The following is a 23,385-nucleotide window of genomic DNA, read 5'->3' as shown; positions in this document are numbered from 1 at the left end:
TGTGCTGTGTGGGGGCTTGGGATAAGTCCAAATGGAGGCTGGTGTAAATGCATTGGCACCAGTTCTTTAGTGGGTTTTGAAGCCAGACCTGGTCTCTAGTAAGTGTAAATGCGAGTTTCAACCTTTATATGCCTTAATATTTCATGTCACTTAACTGCGAGTTTACATTTTATGCTGCAGTGCAGCTGCTGAAGTGGGTGAAGGCCCCTGAGGTGGAGCACCCCGTGACACCAGGGAGGTGACCACAACTGACATGTCATTTTGCCTGAAGACTTCTGGGTATCAGTCTGTGCTTTCCTCCCACCCTGAGTTAGCAAAGATTAAACTTCCAAGTGTCCTGATTGCATCCATGGCTTTTGTGACTGAGGTAACCTGGGAAATTCAACCTGGTATTACTCTCACCTTTTAAAAGGAGGCATACGCAGAGTCCTGGGTTGTTTGGGTTTTTTTCAGTGTTTTAATATTTCAATCAGTGGAGTTTTTAATCAATAGAAATATAAGTACTCAAATATTATTAAAACTAAAGATTTGCATGTAAAAAGAAGATGAAAATACAACTGCCTTGGTAAGAACCAGAGAGAGAACAAAAGGGAAAACAAACTGTTGTGGAAGACAATTAGGGAACACTTAAAGTCAAAAAGGAAAAAGCCAATTTAAAATGATAGATATCAGGAGAATCCTCCCATCAATTATGTAAAGATGAAGAAGAGGTGAAGGAGGAAAAGAGAAGCTGCAGTTTTGAGTCTGGTGAGTATATAGTGGTCTTCACAAAGTCAAGTCTTGTTCTTGCATTAATATCAGGCTCTGTAATGGGAATGGGGAAAGGAAGGAAGGTGAGAAAATGCCAGGCAAGAAAGAGGGAGTGAGAACAGTAGCTTGATAAAAAAATGAATAAATTGAAGATTGAAAAATAAAAGGCAGGCAAGCTGGAGACAGCCTCTGGTAAGAAAGAATATTTATCCAGGAACCTGTGAAAAAGTAGAAGGAAGCACTGCTCTGTCTGCAGTAGTCACAGGCAGAGTCTACAGCGGCCGCTACCCCCCTGCACAAGCACAGCTGATGGCATTGAAGTGCAAGGTGGGCTTGCACTCAGCTCCTGGCTTCTGGAAGCAGACTGCAGGTTAGATTTCCAAACATCACTTCTGTCTCCATCCACGTGTTTACCCCACAGGCTGAAAAAAAGAAGTTCCTTTAGTTTTTGCTTAGAGAATATTATTTCTCTTGTGGTTTACCTCTGTTGTTTAATTTCAACGGTACCCATGGTTTCCTTTCCCTCATTACCAATTTACATTTTCACTCGTACCTTAATGCGTACCTCTGTTGTTTCATTTTATAAGCATTTGCCCTGCCTCTTTTCCCTGCCTGTACCAGCTCCACTGCTAGTTGTAACCCAAGAAATTTGTCACACGTCCTTTGGAGCGACTGATCCCCATGACCACCAAGAGTCCCTTGCTGCACCCAGCAATAATCCTGGGCATACACGGCTTCTCTTGGTTCAGACCAAGAGCCCAGCGCTGTGGGTCCAGTGTGTTTTCCCTGCCACTCCTCCATACTAGCGTGGTCATTTCGTGCATACTTGCTTGCCCGGCAGCCCTAATGCCTGCCCTGCTCTTGTTGAGAGCTGCTGGCATCAGCACCCTTTCCTGTGATCCTACAGGTCTCACCCCAACACCGAGCTGTGCAAGAGTTTCCAGTGTAATGGTTGGGAAGAAGTACAACTGGCTTTGGAAGCTGGGTATGTCTGGTGAGGTCTATGAACTGAACTGAGACTGAAATGTAGTATTTTTGTGCAGAAATCTCACAGAAAATAGTTGTGCCTTTTTCATACTGCTGAAATGCATGCTGTGCTTGTGCTAAATTCCATGCGAGCCCCCCAGAACTGGCAATCCTTGTCAGGATCTGGTCCACTTTTTTTATGGTACGTCTTCCAAAAACAAGCTTCGGGTGTGAAGCGTGCTATTTTCCCCTAAGCTGGTTCTTTCTAACACTGTTCCTGTGGAGACGGGGGAAGCTGGTTTTGTTGAAAATAAAGAATAACGTTGCTAATCTCAAATCGATGGGTGAAAGGTAGTCTTAGTGCTGATGAGAGAGACCTAACGTGTATGATGTTAAAAGAAGGCTCAAGATTATGAGGCAGCTCCGAATAAAAGTATGGTTTTTAATTCCCTTATGTTGCCTGGCACTGCAGGAGCCTGGTAGAGGACTGGCTGTCCGGGAGAACTGCTTTTGCTTTTCCCTTGGAGTTGAGGTGATCTATTGCGGGCTCCTGCTAAAACTTTCATCTGGCAAGTCGAGAGAAGGGATTAGTTTAAATAAACTTTACCAGGCTTTAAAACATCGCTTTCAAAGGCTCTGTGCGGTTACCAATTTGTAGCGACTTTCCTTGAAAAGTCCCCCTGCTCGAAGCAGGTTCTCCCTGCTTTCTTAGCAGCGGCTCCCGTCTCCCCGCTGTTCCCCGCCAGGGACGGGGCTCCCTTCGGCGAGCGGGGGAGCGGTCGGAACCCCAACGCGAGGAAGCCGGGGGGCTGCAGGAGGGATGCTGCCGGTAGGCTCGATGGATGCTTTTTCCCGGGGGGGGACGCATGTTTTCGGGGAGAGAAAAGCGGTACCGCCCCGCTTGTGCACGCGTGGGGGGGGACTTGCGCTGACCTCCCCGCTGCGGGAGACGTGGGGTTTCCCGCGGGGCTCCCACGTTATTTTCGGGGCGGCCGCGGTTCTGCGGCCGCCCCGCGCTTACCGCCCTGCCTGAAAGCGCAGCGGGGCGCGCTGCCGCCGCCCGCCAGCCCTCCCGAGCCCGGACGGGCTGGGGGACACGCAGGGGGCTTCCCGCCCCCGCTGAGGCGGGGGGGTGCCGCGGGGGACACGGCGGGGCGAAGCTGGGGGGGACATCGGGGGCGGCGCCCCGAAAGCGGCGGCGGAGACGCGCTGGGGGGGGCGGGGGGACACGCGGCGGGGAGGGGGCGCGAGGGGCGGGGAGGGGGACACACGCGTCGGGGGCGGCGCGGGGGGACACGCGTCGGGGGAGGCGGCGGCCGCCCCGCCGGGAGCGCGTCCTGCGGCCGCCCGCCTCCTGCCTCCGCCCGCCCGTCCCCGTTCCCCCCCGCCGCCGCCGCCGCCGCCGCCGCCGCCGCCGCCGCCGCCGGCGCGGCGGGTGGCCGGGCGGGCGGCAGTGCCGCGGGCCCCGTCGTCGAGTCGGTGCGCGGGGAGGATGGGCCGGTGGCGGGGCCGGGCGCGGGGCGTCGCGGTGGCGGTGGCGCACGGGCTGTGCTCGGGCTCGCTGAACATCCTGCTGAAGTTCCTGCTGGCCCGCTACCACTTCGCCTTCCTGACGCTGCTGCAGTGCCTCAGCAGCGCGGCGGCGGCGCTGGGGCTGGAGGCGCTGCGGCGGCGGGGGCTGGCGGCGCTGCCGCCCTTCGGGCCCCGCCTGGCGCGCCCCTTCGCCGCCGTGGCCGCCCTGGCCACGCTGCAGTCCACCCTCACGCTCTGGTCGCTGCGCGGCCTCAGCCTCCCCATGTACGTCGTCTTCAAGCGCTGCCTGCCCCTCGTCACGCTCCTCACCGGCGCCCTGGTGCTCCGCGACGGCATGCCCTCGCCCGGCGTCCTCGTCGCCGTCCTCATCACCACCTGCGGCGCCGCGCTGGCCGGTGAGTGCGACCGCCGCCGCACCGGAGGGACGCGACGGGACGGGGCGCGACGGGGCGCGACGGGACGGGACGGGGCGGGCGGCCGCGCCGCCTCCGGACCGGCAGCCCCCGCCGCTCCGCCTGGGCTTCGGGGCGGGACGGGGCGGGCAGCGGCACCCCGCGGGAAAGGTGCGAGGATACGGCGGGGGGGGCCGGCGTGCAACCCCGGGCGGGGAGGCGGCCGCAACCCCGCTGTGGCAGGCGCAACCTTACGGGGGCAGGTGCGACCTGGCGGGGTGGCTGCAGCCCCGCTGTGACAGGAACGACCTCACAGGGCTGAGCGCAACCCGGCGCAGATCGCTGCGGCCTTACGGGAGCCGGTGCAGCCCTACAGGGGCCCCTGCGAACCTGTGGGAGTCGGTTACGGCTAGAGGTGCAACCTTATTGCAGCCCTGTTAGGGAAGGTGCAACCCTACAGAGGGAGGTGTGGTCTTATGGGGGGGGGTGCAGCCTTACAGGGGTAGATGGAATCTTCTGGGGCAGCCGCAGCCCTGCTGGGCTAAGTGCAATCCTACAGGCGTAGACACAACCTTTGGGGTCAGCTGCAACCCCACGCGGCCGGGGGCCCTACCTGTGTTGATTTCCAGCCGAGGTGTAGGTGGGGTGGGAGGCAAAACTGGCTCTGTGTGGCCCGGCAACACTCCTGGGTTGGGGGCTGCCCCGGGGGACAGAGCACACACACATGGCGAGTACCTTAAGCTGCAAAGAAGCTGACGGGGCTCAGCAGGGAGGCTCTCAGGGCTTGGCATTGTTCTGGGGAGCAGAAGGAGGGCTGGGGGGCTGGAGGGCAGGGAGCCCCGCCAGCCAGAGCTGACGCGTGCCCGCACTCGCAAGAGGATGCCCAGCGTTGCTGTGCGTATGTGGGATTTCAGCTGCAAATCTCCCATAGTGTCTTCACAAAAGAGAGAACATAATCTGATTTTGGCTGTGGGATTTATGGGGAGAGTGGGTAATGTTCAATAGGTTTGCAGCATGCACACACACACACACACACACACACAAAAAAAAAAGATATGTCTGTTGGGACGTAAATGTGTTCAGCCTTGGGAAAAGCATGATGAATCTTAGGAGTTACGGAAAGGGCACAGGTGCCTATTTCCTAAATATCCCCCTAGCCCAAAACAGGGCTCTCTTTCTGTCTTACATGCAAAAACCATGCTGGTTTCTTTCTGTGACTCTCCTGACAGGAGCTGGTGACCTGACTGGTGATGCTATGGGCTATGTGACAGGCGTGCTGGCCGTGCTGATACACGCTGCCTACCTGGTGCTCATTCAGAAGACCAGTGTAGACAGTGAATACGGACCCCTGACAGCTCAGTATGCCATCGCTGTTTCAGCCACCCCTTTTCTGATCATCTGCTCCTTTGCCAGCATGGATTCCATCAATGTCTGGTCCTTCCCGGGGTGGAAGGACCCTGCCATGGTATGCATCTTTATCGCTTGCGTCCTGATTAGCTGTGCCATGAACTTTACCACCCTTCACTGCACTTACATTAACTCAGCTGTGACCACCAGCTTCGTAGGGGTGGTGAAGAGCATAGCAACCATCACAGTGGGCATGGTGGCATTCAATGATGTGGAGCCCACAAAGTTATTTATAGCCGGTGTTGTGGTCAACACCTTGGGGTCTATCATTTACTGCGTGGCCAAGTACATTGAGACCAGGCGGCAGGGCAATTACGAGGACCTGGAGAAAGAAGCTGGAGAAGAGGAGGGGAAAAGGCAGGCTGGGGACCAAGCACTGTTTGCGATGGAGGCAATTACCCAGGAGAAGGGGGCTGAGGAAGCAGCAGTGGAAGCATCAGCCACGGGGGACAGCCAGGTCAGAGAGGAGGAGAAGGACGGTGCTGAGAAACCTGCCAAGGGACCGGCGGTCCAGGGAAAAGCCACTGGCTCACAAGAAGTGAACAGGAGCTCGCTGAAGGATGCCTATCTTGGAGTATGGAGGTTGGTGAGGGGTGCTAATTATATAAAGAAGGATTATTTGATAGAGAATGAAGAGCTACCAAACCCTTAAAAAGCAGGTTTGAAAACTGCTTGCTTGAGGACAGACACCTGGTTCTCTGTACAGGGGGAAAGGCAGAGCATACATTTCCACATCAATGCTGACAAATCCAAATCATGTAGGATGACTTTACCTCATTGTCAAAAAGCAAAAGGTCAGAGTCTGCTCATGCTTTGGGCTTGCTTTCAGCTGCTTTCAGTACATCAGTTTAGACCCACCACAGGTAAAGTTGCCGAGTCCTCTGCTGTGGACACAGAGAGAGTTGGGTAATGGGAGGTCACGGGGTGCTTGCCCAGCAGCCTGGGCTATGAGGGACATCAGTACCACTGAGTCAGTTGGCAGTGCCAGTGACACGGTGGTGGCCTGTAACTTAGCTTGTGTCTGGAGCCTTGTGACTTTAACACCATTCGGAGGCTCTGTTGATGCACTGCCGTATCTGTATCCGTCCAATTGTAGGTACGCTATATAAATGTATTCCTACAATATATAAGCTCCTATTAACTGTACTTTTATGTGCTCCTCTGTGTCAATACAATTGCAACGGGGCTAGAGGTTGTGCCACTTCAATTATATTGGTGTACACTCACCCTCTTAACTGAAGAATTGAAACTCTCCCTGATTCTGTGGCCAGGCTGGGCCTTGGACCTGGTTTACATTGGGTGGTTTGTGTCTTCAGCACAAGTACTTTTGTCTTGCAGTGGTGCACATGAGAGCAGAACCAGATCTGAACCTTTGAGAAGCTTTGGTTAGCAAAAGAAGGATGTTTTTCTATGAGCTTTAACTACATGTAGCATTGGGAATATTAGCTTGACCCAAATAAAAGAGTTTGGAAATGTTGATATGTATGGATTTGGGAGGGCTATAAAAAAATTAGGGAGAAAGTGTGTGCCTTGTGCTATCCCCTCCTTGTACCCTAAAGTTGCGTGAATCAGAGCCTGGGCTGGAACCTAGGTGTCCTCTCCATCTCCCTCTCTCAGAAGTACAGGCTGATAGCAGAACTGGGGACACCATCTTGCCAGGGTTCCCAGGGGTGCTTTTGCAGGACAGGTTTGCTATATCCTGGCAACGTGTTAGGACACGGCTTTGTGCCCATCAGCCCTCGCTGGCCCCCCACTGGGGTGTCCAGTGGAAGAAAGTGCAGGCAGGCAGGCAGGCAGGGAGCTGCAGCGCGCTCCGGCAGATCCCACGGCCGAGCACTCCCGGGCTGGGATGCTCGGTGCGCTCGGCGCCGAGACGTCCGTGGCTTTGGTGGAAGCTGCTCCCCTGTGCCCAGACTGTCCCCACGGGCTGCGAGGGTCAGAGCTGCCTTGCCACCCCGGCCGCTCCAGTGCTCCTGTGGGAAGTGGGAAGCATGTCCTCCGGCAGGGCCTCTACTGAACATTCTAATATTTTGTACCACATACGTTTAACAGGAAAGACTGGGAAAACAAATGTTTGAGTATTTCTTAGCCTGCAGATACCCTTTCGGTAGGTGGGCATCCTCAGGTCAAACCTTTGCTGAGAGCTAGGCAGTGAAGAGATTTGGTTCTGAGTCTTCCTCATCCCAAAAGGGTGCCCCAGCCATCAGGCCATCTTGACCACAGGCTGAAACAAGTTGTTATCATCTCCTGAAAAAATGAACCAAGTTGTTTATTGTTGTTGTTGTTATTATTAGTAGTTATTAAGCCACCAAACTGAAAATCAGTTATTCCCACAGCCCTCATTAAGCCTAGCCCAATGCCTTCTCAAGCCAAGGAGGCAGCATTAGCCTCGCAGCGCGTTCGGCACTGCAATCCGAAACAAGCAATTTACCCAGCGGGGAATATTGGCAAAACTGATCTCTGAGGGAGCTTTAGAGTCATGTCAATAAATGCAGGCAGAGGCGTCAGGGGCGACAGTATGTTTTCTGAGTGAGTGCAGAAGTTGGGTAACCTGGCATCACCCAGGAATTTTGAAAGAGAGAGCTATAAAGACATTGAGGCTAAAAGCCTGGAGCTGCTGAGCTGGGGCACGGGGCATTGAAATCTGTACATCACACGTTATGTATAGCTCATGAGTATCAAGATATTCTGGCTATATGCCGAATACAATGTTTACTTTCTGCTCAAGGTCCATACAGCATCTTTTGCAAAAAAAGCACTATTTATTGTTTGTAGGCTAATATAATAGGGTTTTTGTTAGTTTTTCAAATGCATCCTAAAGCTGTTTGTGCCTATGACTTACAGTTCCTGTATTACTGAACTCGTTACGATATTGAACTGCATTGTAATCGTACAGATGGCTGAAGAGAAACCCACATTTCTGATCTGTCTTCACTGTGGTCAGTGTTTTCTGTCCACAAGGAATGTGGATCTTTTTACCACCTGGATGCCAGTCTTAGATCCCATAGTGTACACTCTGTGTTTGGCACGTGCTGTGGAAAGCTCTCCCCCTGGACTCTTGTTGCAGGACTTTTTCCTGGGAGCGTTCAATGTTTTGCCGCTTACTGTTGTTGAAGTATTAGTAGAAACTTGCGGAAACTCAAACAGTTTTGACTGTTAAAAAAGCTGCTGTTACAATGTTGTATATTTGCATGTATAGTTGAAATGTGATTATATTGTATTCTGTTTATACCTGTAAATTCCCCTAAATTAAAATGGGAGTTTGGCAAATGCAATCCACTTTTTCAGTAAAAGAGACTGTCGCACAATAAAATAAAAATATTGCCTCGCGCGGAGGTATTTTAATAGCATCAGTGGAAGACTGCAGAACGAGGAGTGGGAATAAAATGCACTGCTTTCCAAAAGCCTTCTGGTTTTCTTATTGTTGCTACTCTGGGGTGCTCATTTTTGGTTCATTTATAGTTATTCTTGTGCCTTTATACCATCCAAGTTTCCTCAGCATGTGACCGCACACTATAAATACTGTCATGGACAGAGGGACTGAGGACAGACAAAGGAACACAAGAATCTGAAGTGGCCAAGTCCTCTGTACCCGTTGAAGTATCTGTGGTTCTCAGCAGTGATTTCTTTGGTTATATATTTAAGATGGTTTAATGTCGCTAGTGTAACTAACTGCTGTAACTTCGGAATACATACAAGTAAGATGGTGCTCATTATTAATATTTATAAAATCACTGCATTATTAAAGGACTTAATGTTGATTTTGTTTTACAATGTTAAGTATTTGTATTACCAGCTGTCTCACATGGCAGTCCTAGGAGATGACTTAAGCATTAATTTTTACCTGTTTGCTTCGGATGAAATGTATATAACATGCCCGTGGCTGAAACTGCGTTGGTGATTACTGCAGAATTCATCTTAGAGCTCCACACAAATGTGCCTGCAGGACAGTTTAGAGAAAGAAACTGTCCTTCTTCCAGGATAATGAATGAACCTGATGCACAATGACTGCTTTGAGAATAAACATTAATTTCAGTGTCAACACATCATCGAGCAACACCTGCTCTAGCACTACTATATCACACGTACATGCACACACACGCACACAAATACACACGCAACAGGAAAGTGACAGCCACACTGGCTGTCTTTTCTAAAACATATTCTTTTCTCAAAGAAATTAAAGAGACGCCAGAGTATTTGGAGGCAGGGACAGTTAACATTTCTAAGGATAAGTAAAAAATTTGCATACATCACTGACAAACTGATCCTGCATTTACTATCACTTCCTACCAAAAAACAGGTGAGAGTGAAAGAAATTTTACAGGTTATTAAGCAATATTCCACAGCCCTGTGTGTGTCAGGGGACAGTTTACTGCCAGTGCTTAACAGCCTCCTCTAATTTGATTATGTCTGTTTGCTGCAGGCAAAGGCTTCAGAAGGCAGAAAGGTGCAAGCCCATCAGCTCTGGGCTCTAAATTAACACTTGAACATTTTGCTGCTTGTCATGGTTAAGGTTTAACACCACAGATTCCTGTCTCCTTGCCCTCTCTGCCTGTGTCCTGTATAATTTCACATATCGCTTTGACGTTTCTTCTGTGTTTTTTTAACCTGAAGCCTTTAAGTGCAGTGCAGGCAATCAACTCTGCCTCTCAATTAGCTGCTATATTCATGCTTCAGTAGCTTGTTGGAGGTCATCAGGAAGCTTTTCACTTCAACCTCACTCCTGTCGGGAATTGATGAGCGTGCACATGCACTCCTTTCTCTTCCCTTGTTCCCGCTGTATTTCCCAAATCTTGTTTCCAGTGTCCAGCCTGAAAGCCCCTGCCAGTGGCGGAGGACTTGCCACAGAGGCTTCTGCCATATTTGTATTTTTTTCTTGTTTTCTAGAAGGGCAGGGAGGGGATGGACTAGCAGGATCTTGTATGTCCAGCGGGATCTTGTATGTGCACGTTTCTGCACACCAGCTCCCTGCTTACCAGCTCCCTATATAGCTCAGCCGTGGCTGCATACCAGCTTCTTGTGGAGCTGGGCCAGGGCTGCGTACCAGTTTCCTGCGGAGCTGGGATGTGTGCAGGGTGGACGCAGGAGAGAAGGCCCTCGCTGCCAGCCAGCCAGTACCGAAATCTGGTCATGCCCGCCTGTGTGGATATTTATTATACACGTAAAACCAGAAGGAAATTTTTTCACAGTAAGAGCATTTTGAGTAATAAAACTATAAACCTGAGAAGAGGTTGCCATCATTATTGCTGATGAGCCAGGCTCATTTTTATTATAGGTGGAGACTAGGAAAGCCAGCCACACTTTAGGGCTAGACATTGTGTTTGAATAGGAGAAATGAAAGCCTGGGAAGAGAGCATGAAAACACTGGTTGAAGAGGTACATGGAACTCGGATTAGGACGGATGGGGAAAATATGAGAGTTTGCAGAAAAGCAAAATGCGTCAGTTCGTACCCTCTCGCACACCCACATCCCTGGGGAGCTGGAAGCCAGCCCCTCCACCAAATTTCAGCTTGTCACTGTTCTTACAAGGAAAGCAATAGTGACAGCGTCAGAAACCCAGGGCCAAACAGTGTGGTGAATTTGCAGTGAATGCACTTGAATTTGGGGCCCTGGAAGAGTGATACACATGAGGAGAGAGGCAGAGTGAATGACCTGGCTGGGGGGAGGCAGGTAGATCTGCTGTTTCTATTTTCTTACTGGACATAGGTAAAAAATTCTGCTCTGGGCATGTTAATTTTGTTGATACGTTTGTCCTTTATCAAATCAAAGCACTGGCAGTACTGTTCTCAAAATTACACCTTTTTTTTTTTTATTAGGTGCTATTGATTTTGTTCCTGACAAAATGAGACAGATTTCAACAATTCTTTAACAGAATTCAGGATTTCTCTGAAAAAAAGCACTAGCTGCTAAGATCACAGACTGTTTTTTACCTAACATGGGAGGGGGTCAAATGAGAGAGAGTAAAGAGCTGGAACTGGTCATGGTAGTAAACCAGTCAGGTTTACCGGCTGCTGTAAATACTGAGTATCATCAGTAAAAAAAAACCAGCTACAGGCTGCTGTCTATATCACCATTACTCCTTGCATCTTGATTTGGCTTAATTCTCTTAGGTGAATTTTTGGTTTTCAGAGTATCTCTGCAAATCTGTCCTTGTAGTCTATCCAATTCCAAACTGTGTATGCTTGATTAAAAGGTAAAATACAGATTTTCTCTTCTGATGACCTCACCATGAGCCCACCCGGGCTCTGAAGGGGAAAGAGGTTTCCTGTGTCAGTGCGCCTTCTTGGGTGAGTTCAGTGGCACAGAAAATGTCCAACAACGTATGTTATGACAAGCATACAAAAATCAGCTAAATATGTGCTTATCACAATTTTGCAGGGAAAAAAAATTGCATTTCCTTCAAGCATAGTGGCTGACAGGCCACTGGATCTGAACATCTGTTGAACACTAGAAGGCTGATACACACAACACAGCCAACAGTGCACAGTCACAAGATTTTGGCCCTGGGAGTTAAAATATTTTCTAAAACAAAAGAGACCAGGATGCATTTGCATGGTGTCATGGAAGAAATTGCTTACCTTAGGAAATTTGGGGTACAGGTCTCTGTGAAGAGCTCCTCTCCAAAGAGGAATCTCTGCTAGGTCAGCAGCACATATTTCAAGGATTCCTGAGACAGGGTTGGACTTTCAAAATTGCTCAACTTTTTTTTTTTTAAATTAGTAACAGTTAAGCATGAGCAGAATGGTCTGTAATATCTGGTCATGTTCTCGGGTGCCTTCTGGGTGCCGAACTCTTCTGAATCACTTGAATGTTGCAGTGGCTTGATCAAAACAAGGCTAATCATGCTGTATCCAGCTCTGTCTTCCAATACAACCAGTGCTGTTTCCTTTTCCATTTAGAGGATCTACTTAACCATGATTAAGTATACTTAGATACTCATAAAGGTCTTTTATAGAATCAACTGCTCCAAGTATTCAACACTACAGTTCAAGAGAGATACTAAGCAATAGCTAGCTACTGAAGAGTAGTTATGGTTTCATGTGCATGTGTCACATGAAATTTGTTCTCTCTGGTTTATCTTGTTTTCCTTTAAAACATGCAAGATGAGAATGACAGCCAGAACTGGCTTTTTGACAGAGGATTTTGCAGGACGAGTTCTAGTTATTTGTTTTCCAAGCTTTAGAGTTTCTTCAGTTTTACCTACTTCAGTGCCTTTCCTCAAAGCTTGCAAATTTGGGTCTTGACTGAGATTTGGTGTTAGTTTGGCACCGCTCTTTTCTTATTCTCTTTCTGCAAACTTCACCTCTGCTGGTCAGGTAGGGCACAACACGGTCCTGGGCCTGGCACGCACCCTGTGAGCCCTCTTCAGGGAAATCAAAGCTGCAGCCAGCAGACAAAAAGCGTCAGATCCCACACGCCTTGACAAAGACAAGGACACGCTGTTCTGTGGTTGAGCTTCATTACTGATTTATACTCATCATGAACAAGCACAGTGAGTAAGGCCTTCAGCATCAAGGAAGCTTCACTGCAGTCCTGCATTTAAAGCAGGGGTTGAAAGTGGAGATTATTTTTTGGTGGGGCTCCTCTAGGTGCATTGCATAGATCCAACGTGCTGGCCCATACATTGGTGAACCTTGAAGACCTGGGCTGCCGTGTGAACGCAGATTCCTAGGTGGCAATATAGAGCAATCACTGCAACACCTTCCCGATTGTCATTGCGGATGCTCTCATGTGGTAGTCTTTGCTTTTGTACCAAAACATTTAAGCATAGGTTTATTTTGTGCCTTGACCAAGCCTTCATTCAGTAGGACATGAATGTAAATGAAAGCCTTTTGCTGCATTAGGGGCTCAGTAGTGGCTGGTGTTTCACCTCCCCAGCCCAAGGAGAGGGTTAGAAGTGGGGTTTGGGATTACTTCTCTATCCCACGGAGCAGAGGTCTGTTTGAGGAGCTAACGCTCACAATTCCAGCAAAGCAACGTCAGGGAAGCCTCCCCACCCCCAAATCTATTTACTCACATTGCTGCAGCAGGACAACCGATGATAAACGCACCTGCTGCAGGAGAAGGGAGTTTTTGCCGGCTCAGCATGTGCCATTGGGTTGGGTGGCACAGCCGTGCCACCGGGGAAGGGCCACCAGCCGCCGGGGCTGTGCCCTTGACCAAGCACAGCTGTAACTGCAGAGGCTTCAGAGAGCAGCTCTTGCCACTAATGCTGCATGGGTGAGCGGCCTCCTGGGCGGTCGGGGGCTTGCCCCTTTCCCAAAGCACCTCGGAGGGAGCTGGCACACCACAGCTCACTTGGCCCCCTCCCTGCGAAGGGTAACAGGTCAGCTCAGGCGTTCAGTGGCATCGCGGCGAGGGAGGGGAATGGTACAAATTTTACCTGTGCAATCCAGGCAGGCTATTACCAGAGCAGAAATGGTTCCTTTTTTACTTTTTTTTCCCCAGTCACAGCTCCCTCTATATTTCTGGAAGGAAAAATTCAAATCTGCTAACAGGTTTTTTAGAAGAGAAGATTTATTTAAGAAGCAAGTTCCTGCAGGCAATACAGCGCTGAGCTTGCAAAATAATTCAGTGTATGGAATGGATTAGGTTGGTGGCTGCCTTATTTTCATTGCCTCCGAAGTGGCTGGGAAAACGAAGATGTAAAGGTAAGGACTATAACAAAGAATGAGCTCTGTAAAGCGGCTCTGCTACAGCGAACCTTCAAACCTGTTTGAGAATGTCAGGGATTTAGCATTATTCTTGAGCTGACTTGACAAACAAATCTGGCATCTTTACAGTTGAGCCTTAGAAGAAAAAATGCCATAAATTCAATGTCCTGCAAGATAAGGAGTAGCCAGCTGATTCCCAGGGTGCAGGCGGCACTGATATGCCCTTGCTATCGGTGCACTCTGCTACGATGAGATATCTAATTTAGGTAAGTGCATTTCCAGCATTAGGGTGCATGAAGTCTGACTGTGGGTGGCTGCCAGTAGAGACACACAAGATCAATTTTTTTTTGCAGATGCACACAGAAAACTGCTCTCATTTTAACTAAAATGATAAGCTTGAGTAATAATATAAAAGTATTATAAGCTATCAAGAAAGAAGGAAAGCCAAAAGAAGCAAAAAACCTGGAGTCCCACGGACACATTTCCAAAGATTTACAGTGCTGTTGCTCCGCATTTTTCAGTCAGAATAATGAGTAAACATCTGAGTACTAATGAGATGGACATAGCTAATTAGGATTATTTTAAATCCAGTGTCACTATCTGATCCAGATGTAGGTGCAGGGAACCCATAAGGTGCTTCAGCAGGAGCTGCCTGGCTCTGAGTCATCCCCATCCACATATTTTATGTGACAATGCCTAAACTGGCATTCACATTGCAGTATTGCCAGATAAAAAAGAAAGCCAGAAGTGCTGATTTTTTTTGGACCACAGCCTTCAGGCTAATTTAGTAATCTTTGTTTCTGCTAACTTGCGTTCTTAAAGACTGGTGAGGGTTTGGGTGAACTGCTCTATTTGCTTTTGGTCCGTCTGATATGTGAGATAAAGATTAGGTGATCCACCAAAGCTGACATTTTTGCTACACCAGTTGTGACAGGAGCTGCTGTGTTCCAGGACTAGTGCGTACGTTTAAATAAAGTCCATTAGACTTGGACTATAGCTGGGTCTTTCCTTGCTGGCCTCTTTTCAACTGTAAACAGAATTGCACTCCCTCTGAAATTGTGCTGTCACTTGCTTTTGCAAGAGGAGGCATGAGTATTTGGGAGTTTCATCCATTGATTTGTTCTGTGGGTTAATTCTGTACATTTGGTGAGATCAATGTGCTTCAGAAAAAGTAAAGAGCCTGTTCTCTTCTGCTACACTGGCACAGTCCCATAATGCCAATGAAATTGATTGGGAAGAAGTTGGTTCGGGACAAATAGGTCCACCATGAGCTGTAAGCATCTCTCCCGGCCAGGAAACGATGCACGTAAAACTGCAGAATTCTCTGCTGTGGCAGCAGAGAGGAGCATAAAAAACCTCCTGTGAGGGGAATGTGATTTGGTGTACCTGCCACAGGGGCTGCTGAGGTATTGCTCAGGATTTTTGCCTTGTTACAATTTCCCATGTTGTGCAGCAGTTCCCTGCGGGCATCATCTATCTGCATTTAGGGATATTGGAGGCCTTTTTACTGACTATTTTTTCTCTTGGTGCTACACAGTTTTCTGTCATTAGTTAAGGTTTTCACCCTACTCCCTGAGTCCAACCACAAACTCTATGCTGGGAGATACCTGCCTCTTGAGTTCAGATGCAATCTACAAGCTGTGGATCTGCTACTTGACAAAATTCAGGGGAAGAATGTCTGATGCAGGAAATGGGGAGCAGATTAACTCAGTGGGGGCTAAAAACTTCCTCCATCAATGGCAGATCCACTTGAGGAGATAACTGCCCCTCTCCTCCTTCCAACCGCCCTTTGACAGGCTCCCCATCTCAGTCACAGGCTTCCTTGTAGCAGGTCCTGCATAAACAGTGTATGGGGCTGGGGGACCAAAACCTTCACTGAGTGGTGGGGAGATAAAAACTGTAACTTAAAAAAAAAAATTCTTAAGTTTTAATTTATTTTTTTTATTAAATATTTACTAAAATGAGCAATTGCTTATGCAGTAGAATTAGCTTCCCTATTTGTACTGCAGCTATGCCTAGACATCCCGATGTGTCTCTACCGTACTAGATATACTCTGTGAATTCCTGGACAGTGTTAGACACTGGTAGAAGCAATGTGAGCATTAGACCCTGAGCTGCAACCAACCCTGAACTGCTCAGCTTTCCACATTATCTATCTGACACACCACCTAACTACACATTTAACTGTTCTGTCTGTTGCCACTCCTGCATGGTGATCAACAACAAATAAAACACACATAGGTAAAAGGATGCAGAAAGGAGCTGTCCTGCATTGGCAGGAGGAAGATGATGATCACATTTCTGTACTTCTAGAAATGTTTGTGATTACAGAAACTACAGAAATCTGTGATTCCTGTTAGACCTTAGATCAGTAAAGCTGTCCTGCATTAGCAACAAGCCAAGTTCAGCAGACCATGGGTAGTGTGGTTTTGTACAATAGCATTTGCTTCAGTTATCCAAATGGTCCTTTGGGTGACTGCGTGTAGCTGTTAACTCCGTCTGAAACAGCGAGGGGATAAAACCACTAAATAATGCAATCCACAGACTGACTTTAAGGGCTTCTTCTTTCACTTGTCTAATCCCTGCTAAGAAAGTCCAGTGGTACAGAACTGTTCATTGGTTGAATTAATTTTGATTTGGTGGTTTGCAACCTTCAAAGCGAAGAATAAGACGTGGGAAAGCTAACAGACTAAAGGCAGAGTGTTAATATTGGCATTAATTTGCTTTAAGTAGGAGCATCTCAAATTAAAATGACTTAGTTGAAGATCTGAAATGGTTAATCTTTAGTTTAGCTAATAGTTATATTCTTCTATTCTTTACTGTTCTGCTGCATTTCACACTGTCAAATCTTGGGCCTGTCTTGCACCATTGGCCCTTCTGGTCATATCTACATTGCAAGCGGTGCAGAGAGATTGTGTCCATGTTATGTGACTAGTCAGTGCCATCAAGGGCAGACTGGCCTTGTCCACATTTGGCTCTGAGTTTTCTTTGCGTCTAATTGCCCTCAGGTATAACTATCATTTTCATTGTGGCTTTTTTTCAAGTAGAATTAGCTGATATAATGTGAAGACTGTGCTGTAGCTCTGGGCTAAAACCAAATAGAAATGGTTAATAAATATAGAAAACCACACATAGATCAGGAAGTCCTTTGGGATGGAAATGTGTTGAATCTGGGAGAGTATTCAGAGGATGTACCATGCACCGCCTCCTGTTCTCATCCTGGGCACCTGCTTATGGTGCTGCTGTGGATGGAATACCAGGGAAGCTGTACCTTTGGTTTGACCCAGTATGGCCATTTATATGTTTTCTCTAACTCCTTCTCTAGGAAGAAAACCTGTAAAGGTTTCCTCAAGATACCCTCCATCTTCAAGGATCTTAGAAAACCTGTCCTTCAGCAATGTACTTACTCCCTTCTGCCCCCAATCCTTATTTTAACAACTGTGCTTACCTGCTGTTAATTTATTTGTTGCACTCTCTGGCTTGGTTTTTATCCTCTGCTGTGCCAAAATAGTGACTCAGCACAGTTAGAAGTAAAGAAAGATCCTTGCAAAGGGCACTGAGTTCCGATGAAAAAGTTCACCAGCACCAACTTGCCTTCGAGTGCATGCCCTGCTGGAATCCCCCACCTCCTCAGCTATTAAACACCACAGTAATCACAGACAGACATATACTATTTATAATTATAGTGGGCAGTGCCCGCCTATACTGTGTTCCTAAGAGAATACCCTGTAAGTGAATGATGTACCTGCTCCAACCCTCTCAAGGAGCTACTAGACAATCCCCAGTTTACAAGCACAACATGCAGCTCTGTCAATAGATAGTCATCCAAACCTCCGTTTTACTACTCCCACCCATCATGTCTACAAAACACTTAACTGGAATCAGGCTGGTGACTTGTTGTGCAACACTGAGCAGTGGTGTGCAGCTGTAGGAGGTAATGGTCTTGTATGCTTCCCGTTTGTTGTGTTGTCCTGGTTTTGGCTAGAATAAAGTTAATTTTCTTCTTAGTAGCTGATACAGTGCTGTGTTTTGGATTTAGGATGAGAATAATGTTGATAACACACTGATGTTGTAGTTGTTGCTAAGCAGTGTTTATACTTAATCAAGGACTTTTCAGCTTCTCCTGCTGCCCTGCCAGCGGAGGCTGGGAGTGCACAAGAAGCTGGGAGGGGACACAGGCAGGGCAGCTGACCCGAACGAGCCAGAGGGGTATTCCATGCCATATCATCTCATGCCCAGTATATAAACTGGGGGGAGCTGGCCAGGGGACACCAAGGCTCAGGGATTGGCTGGGCATCAGTCAGTGGGTGCTGAGCAATTGTATTGTGTATCACAACTGTATTGTTTTGTGTATTCTATTATTACTATTTTCCCATTATTTCCCCTTCCTCTCTATTAAACTGTCTTTATCTCAACTCAGAAGTTTTGCTTTTTTTTCCCCAATTGTCTCCCCCATCCCACTGGGCAGGGGAAAGTGAGAGAGCGGCTACGTGGTGCTTAATTGTCGGCTGGGGTTAAACCATGACATGTATCCACCATTTGTTTTCTGCTCCCGCATCCTTTGCAGGCACCAGCGCTTTGCATTGCAGGATGGAAGAAATGTGCTAGGGCTTCAGGGTACTTTGTGACACAGAGAATACTCAAAAGTTGCTCAAAATCATGACCTGGATAATGGATGTAGCTGGATCTTCTGTGTGGCAGCAGAGGACAGTTTTAAAACAGCAAAATCCTATAGCAAATTTTATATACATGAGCTTTTAATGACAGTACAGCCCAGAGCCAGATGCCTCCAATACTCTGTAAGTCCTGATGCCCAGACTTGTGAAGACCTAGCCAACAGAGAAGAACCTTGATCTAACCAGGCTTAAGGCTGTACTAAATCAAAACTTCCCTCATTGTCGTTCTGCTCTGGTTTTCCCTAGTGATGAGCCTACACTTGTTGAGTCAAGGATAGTTTGGTCTCCAGTAAGACACACATAGGCCAGTACCAATCTTACAAGTACTGCGTTCTCAGAAATTTCCCAGCTAGTGAGGCCTGTCTGCTGACCAAGTAGCAGAAAACGTGTATGTGCCATGGGCTGCAGATGAATGTTCAGGCATCAAATTTATGCTGTGTGTGCTCAGCCCAGGAGTATGTCATCCAGATGAGCAACGGCCATGTGTGTGTGTGTGTGTATGCAGAAGGTAAGCGGAGGCATGGCTCTAGATTGAAAGATATTCCTGGGCTCTGCAGTCAACCACGGCTGACTGAAATCTGTAACTGCATCTCTAAAATAATCCCAGGAGTGCAATAGTAAAATGCTTCCATTGATTTTTATATTTAACATTTTAATTTGAAGACTAACACTTGATCTGATTTGAAATGACTGAATTCAATGACAATTTGATTCACATGGCTGGAAGATCGGTTAAAGCACTAAAAGCTGAACACATGCAAGGCTGAACTTTCCAAAGGCACAAAACAAACAGTGGTACAAAGACATGTGGCCATGGATCGCAAAACCTGATTTTAATTGCTCTTCCCCCTGTGGAGCTCTCTACCCCTACATCAAGGTGACCAGCCCCTCCCAGGGGCCAAAGGTATATATATATATATATATACACACACACACACACACACACACATATATATATATATATATGCTGAGCAGATGAGATGCAGGCTTTCCTCAACTCTATGTAGTCAACAGGGCTGCAAAAAAGCAGGATGGGTGCAGCCATGTGTTACACCTAAGGTTTGATCTCAGGAGCTGAACCCTGCACCCTCTGGCTGTGCCGGCCAGCTCTGAGCTCAACAGTTGTCTCCTGTGCCTTGGAGAGGGCTGAGACAGTCACAGTCACCATGGTAATGTTCTAACTGCTGCAGCAAGAAGACCAGAGCCCACCCAAGACAGTGCCAGGACATGCTCCTTTGGTGCAGAATTGTAGGGTGTTTCAGTAGCTGAGTAGGTACCTGTTCCCACTGGGACTCTTTGTTCTGGTCCCTTTCCGGGAGCCAAGGATCTCAGCTGGTTCAGCTCCTCATCTCTCCGTGTCTGCCCAAATTAAATATGCTACTACAGTACTCACTAAAGAGTGAGGTGATGGGGGTCCTGGTCTGGGTCTTACTAGCAGTGATTGGATGTAGAGGTGGAAACTGGTAGTAGGACTGAAGTGCTGTAGGTGGTTGGTGGTCTGACTGAAGTGGTTTTGTGTTTGGCCAGTGGCAGAAGATTCAATGACTATGGACTTCAGAGACAGGCAGCAGCTGAGCAGTATTTCTGTAAACACCTGGACATATGTGTGTGTGTGTTTCTCTTTGGGCATGTAGCTTTCATTTTTTCCTTGTGCTTTTGCAGTAAATGTGCACAGCTTTAATTTTGTAAAGTAACTGACACAACATCAAGTGGATTATACCAACTTCATGCAGTGGAAGGACTCAGGAATAATTCAATCTTGTGGACTGATAATATTTAGAATTTGCACCCCAGAAGTACCTGGAGGACACAGACAAAATCAGGTCCCTATTGTGTTAGGCTCTGCTTATACAAGGGATGGTCTCTGCCCAAAGACTTTGCAATCAAAATAAAATGTTGAGTGATCCTCTGCAATTGTGTGTGCTACTGGAAGATAAAACTGCATCAAGAGCATAATAAAATTGCTCACAGTTCACAAACCTGTCAGGGCAGATAGATAGTATTGCCTCATCTAATATGGGTTTCCATCTGTGGGTAATCTCTTATTAGTAAAATACATTATGCAATATTCCTTAACAATTCATAATAGCTTGTATATGAAGAGAGGAAGATGAAGTAATGAAGAAAGCTCACAGGTGTAGAAGTGAGATAAAGAAGGTGCAGCAAGTCCTCCTGTAGAGCGGCTGCCCAAAGGCTCTTTTCCTCTTTACAGAAAAGTCCTCTGAGCCCACGCTGTATTGTTCACAGCGAAAGGCTCAGCCGAGCTGTCATTTGGGATCATACTGTCTGGCGTTCTGTAGCAGTGAGCTGAGCTTATATAATGCAGATGGAAAATGTTGCTGCTACCTCTGACAACACTTTTCACTCTTTGGTAGAAGAAAAAAAAATCTGCCTCTGACTGTAAACCCAAGTGTGAGAGACTGAAGGAGGTGTTAATGCCTCAAACATTGTGGTGGGGCAACTTCTGCTTAAGGACTAACTCTGCATAATGACGAATTCTGCCTAGCAAGGAACCCCAGGTGAGAAGCAGCCCAACAGGAGGGGGTGGGCGTGCAGGAAGGTGCACAGCTCCCTGTTCTGGTGTGCTGAGCTGGGCAGCTCACCATGCATGGCCAAAGATCACGTCTGCAGGGAAGGGGAAGTTATTCCCCAAACGACCACAGGCCCATGGCCCAAAGGCTACCTAATCAGCCTAATGAGTTTGAGTGCCTGCCTGAAGGAGGGGCAAGGGTGATAAAAAGACACAAACTGAAGCCCCATATGCATAAGTCCCTTAGAACTGGACCCGTCGGCTGACTGGACCAAAGGTGGACCCAGGACTGGTGAAATCTTTCTCCTCTCTCTCCCCCCCCCCCCCCTTCTTTCTCGATTCTCTCTCTCTCTCTTTTCCCTTTTCCTTAATCCCTATACACCTCGTCCCTTTAGACGTAAACTGCTGACCAAGTCTGGGACGGGGAGCGGATCCAGCCGCCCCCAGGCTCCTCTCTGAGAAGGAGTCAGGAAAGCAAGGGGGTCTGCTCTGAACCTCCTGACCCAGTGGGAGGGCTCTCCTTATTGTCTTCCCTGAACTAATTCCCATATAAGCAAGGCCTGTAGTATATGTTTGGTGATGCATGGTTAGCACATACTACATCGTTTACTGACATAGTTTCATGCCAGTTTTTGTTGTTGAGCATACCAATTTTGGTGGTGAGCATGCCAATTCTTGTGAGCAAATAAAAATTGAGTTTTGTGAGTTAAAGGATCCCTGGTGTTGTTTCACCTTAATTCTGACCTGGGAATCAGCAAACCTGAGTCATCGTCCTAAGAAATTAGGATGTGACAGAGTAAAGTGTGGGTTTTTTTAACAGTTTCTTGCTTCAGAGAAATACTCCTGCCTGTTGGGTTACTGCTCACATAGACTTGGGCATGTATGAGCATCACTTACTTTAGAAGATAAATGGGGTGTGAGTGGTAAACAACTTTTCTTATGTGCTTCTTGTTTAGTTAATGAGAGTTTCACAGAAGACTGCAATGAGACTGAACAGACCAACAATGAGTGATCATTTGAAAAAAATCCTGCTGAATTTCGTACTGTGATAAAAGATGTTTAATGCATTTCACTAGTAAGTATTAGTCTATGCTATACTTCTGTACTATGAATCTCATGTTTTGGAGGCTCTCTAGTAACTACATTTTGAAGATGGTATTTCTGTGGTAACATAACAAAGAAAGAGCAGTTACAGGATGTTAGCCCTCATTAGCTATGCAATAATTACCAAATGGCAAACTTCAATCTTTAGACAAATCACCACGGGCACTGAGCAAACAAAAGAACCGAAACACCTTGCCAACAGTCATCTCCAGAGGCACTGCCTTGTGTAGCATCCCCTATGTTAGCAGGTCCGGGTTGGCAGTGTGATGTCTGACACGGGTTGGCACCCGTGCCTGCCCCGAGCCACTCGCAGGCCTGCGTCCCTTCTCGAGGGGCAGAGGACTCCACCAGGGGAGGCAACAGGGAGCCTTGAAAACAGGCACTGCTGTTCCTCAAGCCTTCTGCAGGGCTTTGAAGTTCTCGTTCCTCCTCTGTAAAATGGGTTGTGACGCTCCTGGCTTGGTCCACTCTGGTGATTAGCGTACAAGTTACACTCAATAGCTCCTTATTCTTCCTGGGAAGATTATCTAAGATATGGATTGCCTCAGGTGCAGAGACATCTGAGGTCACTCTGTGTGACAGCATGGGATTACTTGGACTGATTTACATGGGTGTAGCAGCATGTGAACAGAGCTGCACTGCTCCTGAGCTGCCCAACTCACACACACGTCTGGCCCCAAAAGCCCTGGTGAGGAGTCTTTCTGTGCCTCCGTAATGTTTTATTTTGTCTGTCTTTTTTTTTTTTTTTTTTTTTTTAAATGAGGTTATCTACTATTCCTGATAACAGAGAGCATGCTATGGGACCTACAGAAGTAGCTACCCAGACATCTCTGATGGTGTACCTGCTGTCCTTGTCAGAGACAACTGCTTCTACAGTGGGGAACAACATAGCCTCCAGAAGCAAGTGAAAATGAATGTGAACACCATATGCTGTAGATAGAGAATGATGGGGTAGTGATCATCAGAAAGTTGCAAAAGCATAGGGAAAACCAAGTTTGTCTTCCCCAGAGACTCCCTATGTAGCCCTCTGTTTGGGGCTGTCCATGAGAGGAAAAAAACCCTCAGTGGGGTCAGGCTTCAGCCTATTACTTCCCTGTCCTTAAAGCCAGAGGGTTTGGGGATTTGAAGTTTGGAGCTGGAGCCCTCACGGGAGGACTTGCATTTTGTGCGAGGCAGCAGATGGTTGCCCTGTGCCCAGGAAAGCAGCAGCATTGCCCCGTCACAGCTGAGCAGAGCAAATTCTTTTCTTTCGATCATGCTGTCACTTCTGTGTTGTGCAGCAAATGCAGTGCCTGGCTCCCCCATCCTTTCCCAAAGTAACAAGCGTGGCAAAGGCTTGAAATACGTTGAACAGCAAGCAGCTCTTCCAC

At 47.7% G+C, this 23,385-nt stretch overlaps 1 protein-coding gene across 1 annotated transcript; it reads left to right on the top strand.

Moving 5' to 3' along the window:
* Positions 1 to 3,152: 3,152 nt before the first annotated feature.
* SLC35D3 (solute carrier family 35 member D3) lies at positions 3,153 to 8,455 on the top strand. The gene is made up of 2 exons (XM_069787228.1): positions 3,153 to 3,644; positions 4,871 to 8,455. The coding sequence occupies exons 1-2, from the start codon at positions 3,209 to 3,211 to the stop codon at positions 5,698 to 5,700; spliced, it is 1,266 nt and encodes a 421-aa protein (XP_069643329.1). The 5' UTR covers positions 3,153 to 3,208; the 3' UTR covers positions 5,701 to 8,455.
* Positions 8,456 to 23,385: the final 14,930 nt, after the last annotated feature.

This window comes from Haliaeetus albicilla, chromosome 7 (assembly GCF_947461875.1).
Source record: "Haliaeetus albicilla chromosome 7, bHalAlb1.1, whole genome shotgun sequence".
Lineage (NCBI taxonomy): Eukaryota > Metazoa > Chordata > Aves > Accipitriformes > Accipitridae > Haliaeetus > Haliaeetus albicilla.
This window is presented reverse-complemented; position numbering and strand designations above follow the sequence as displayed.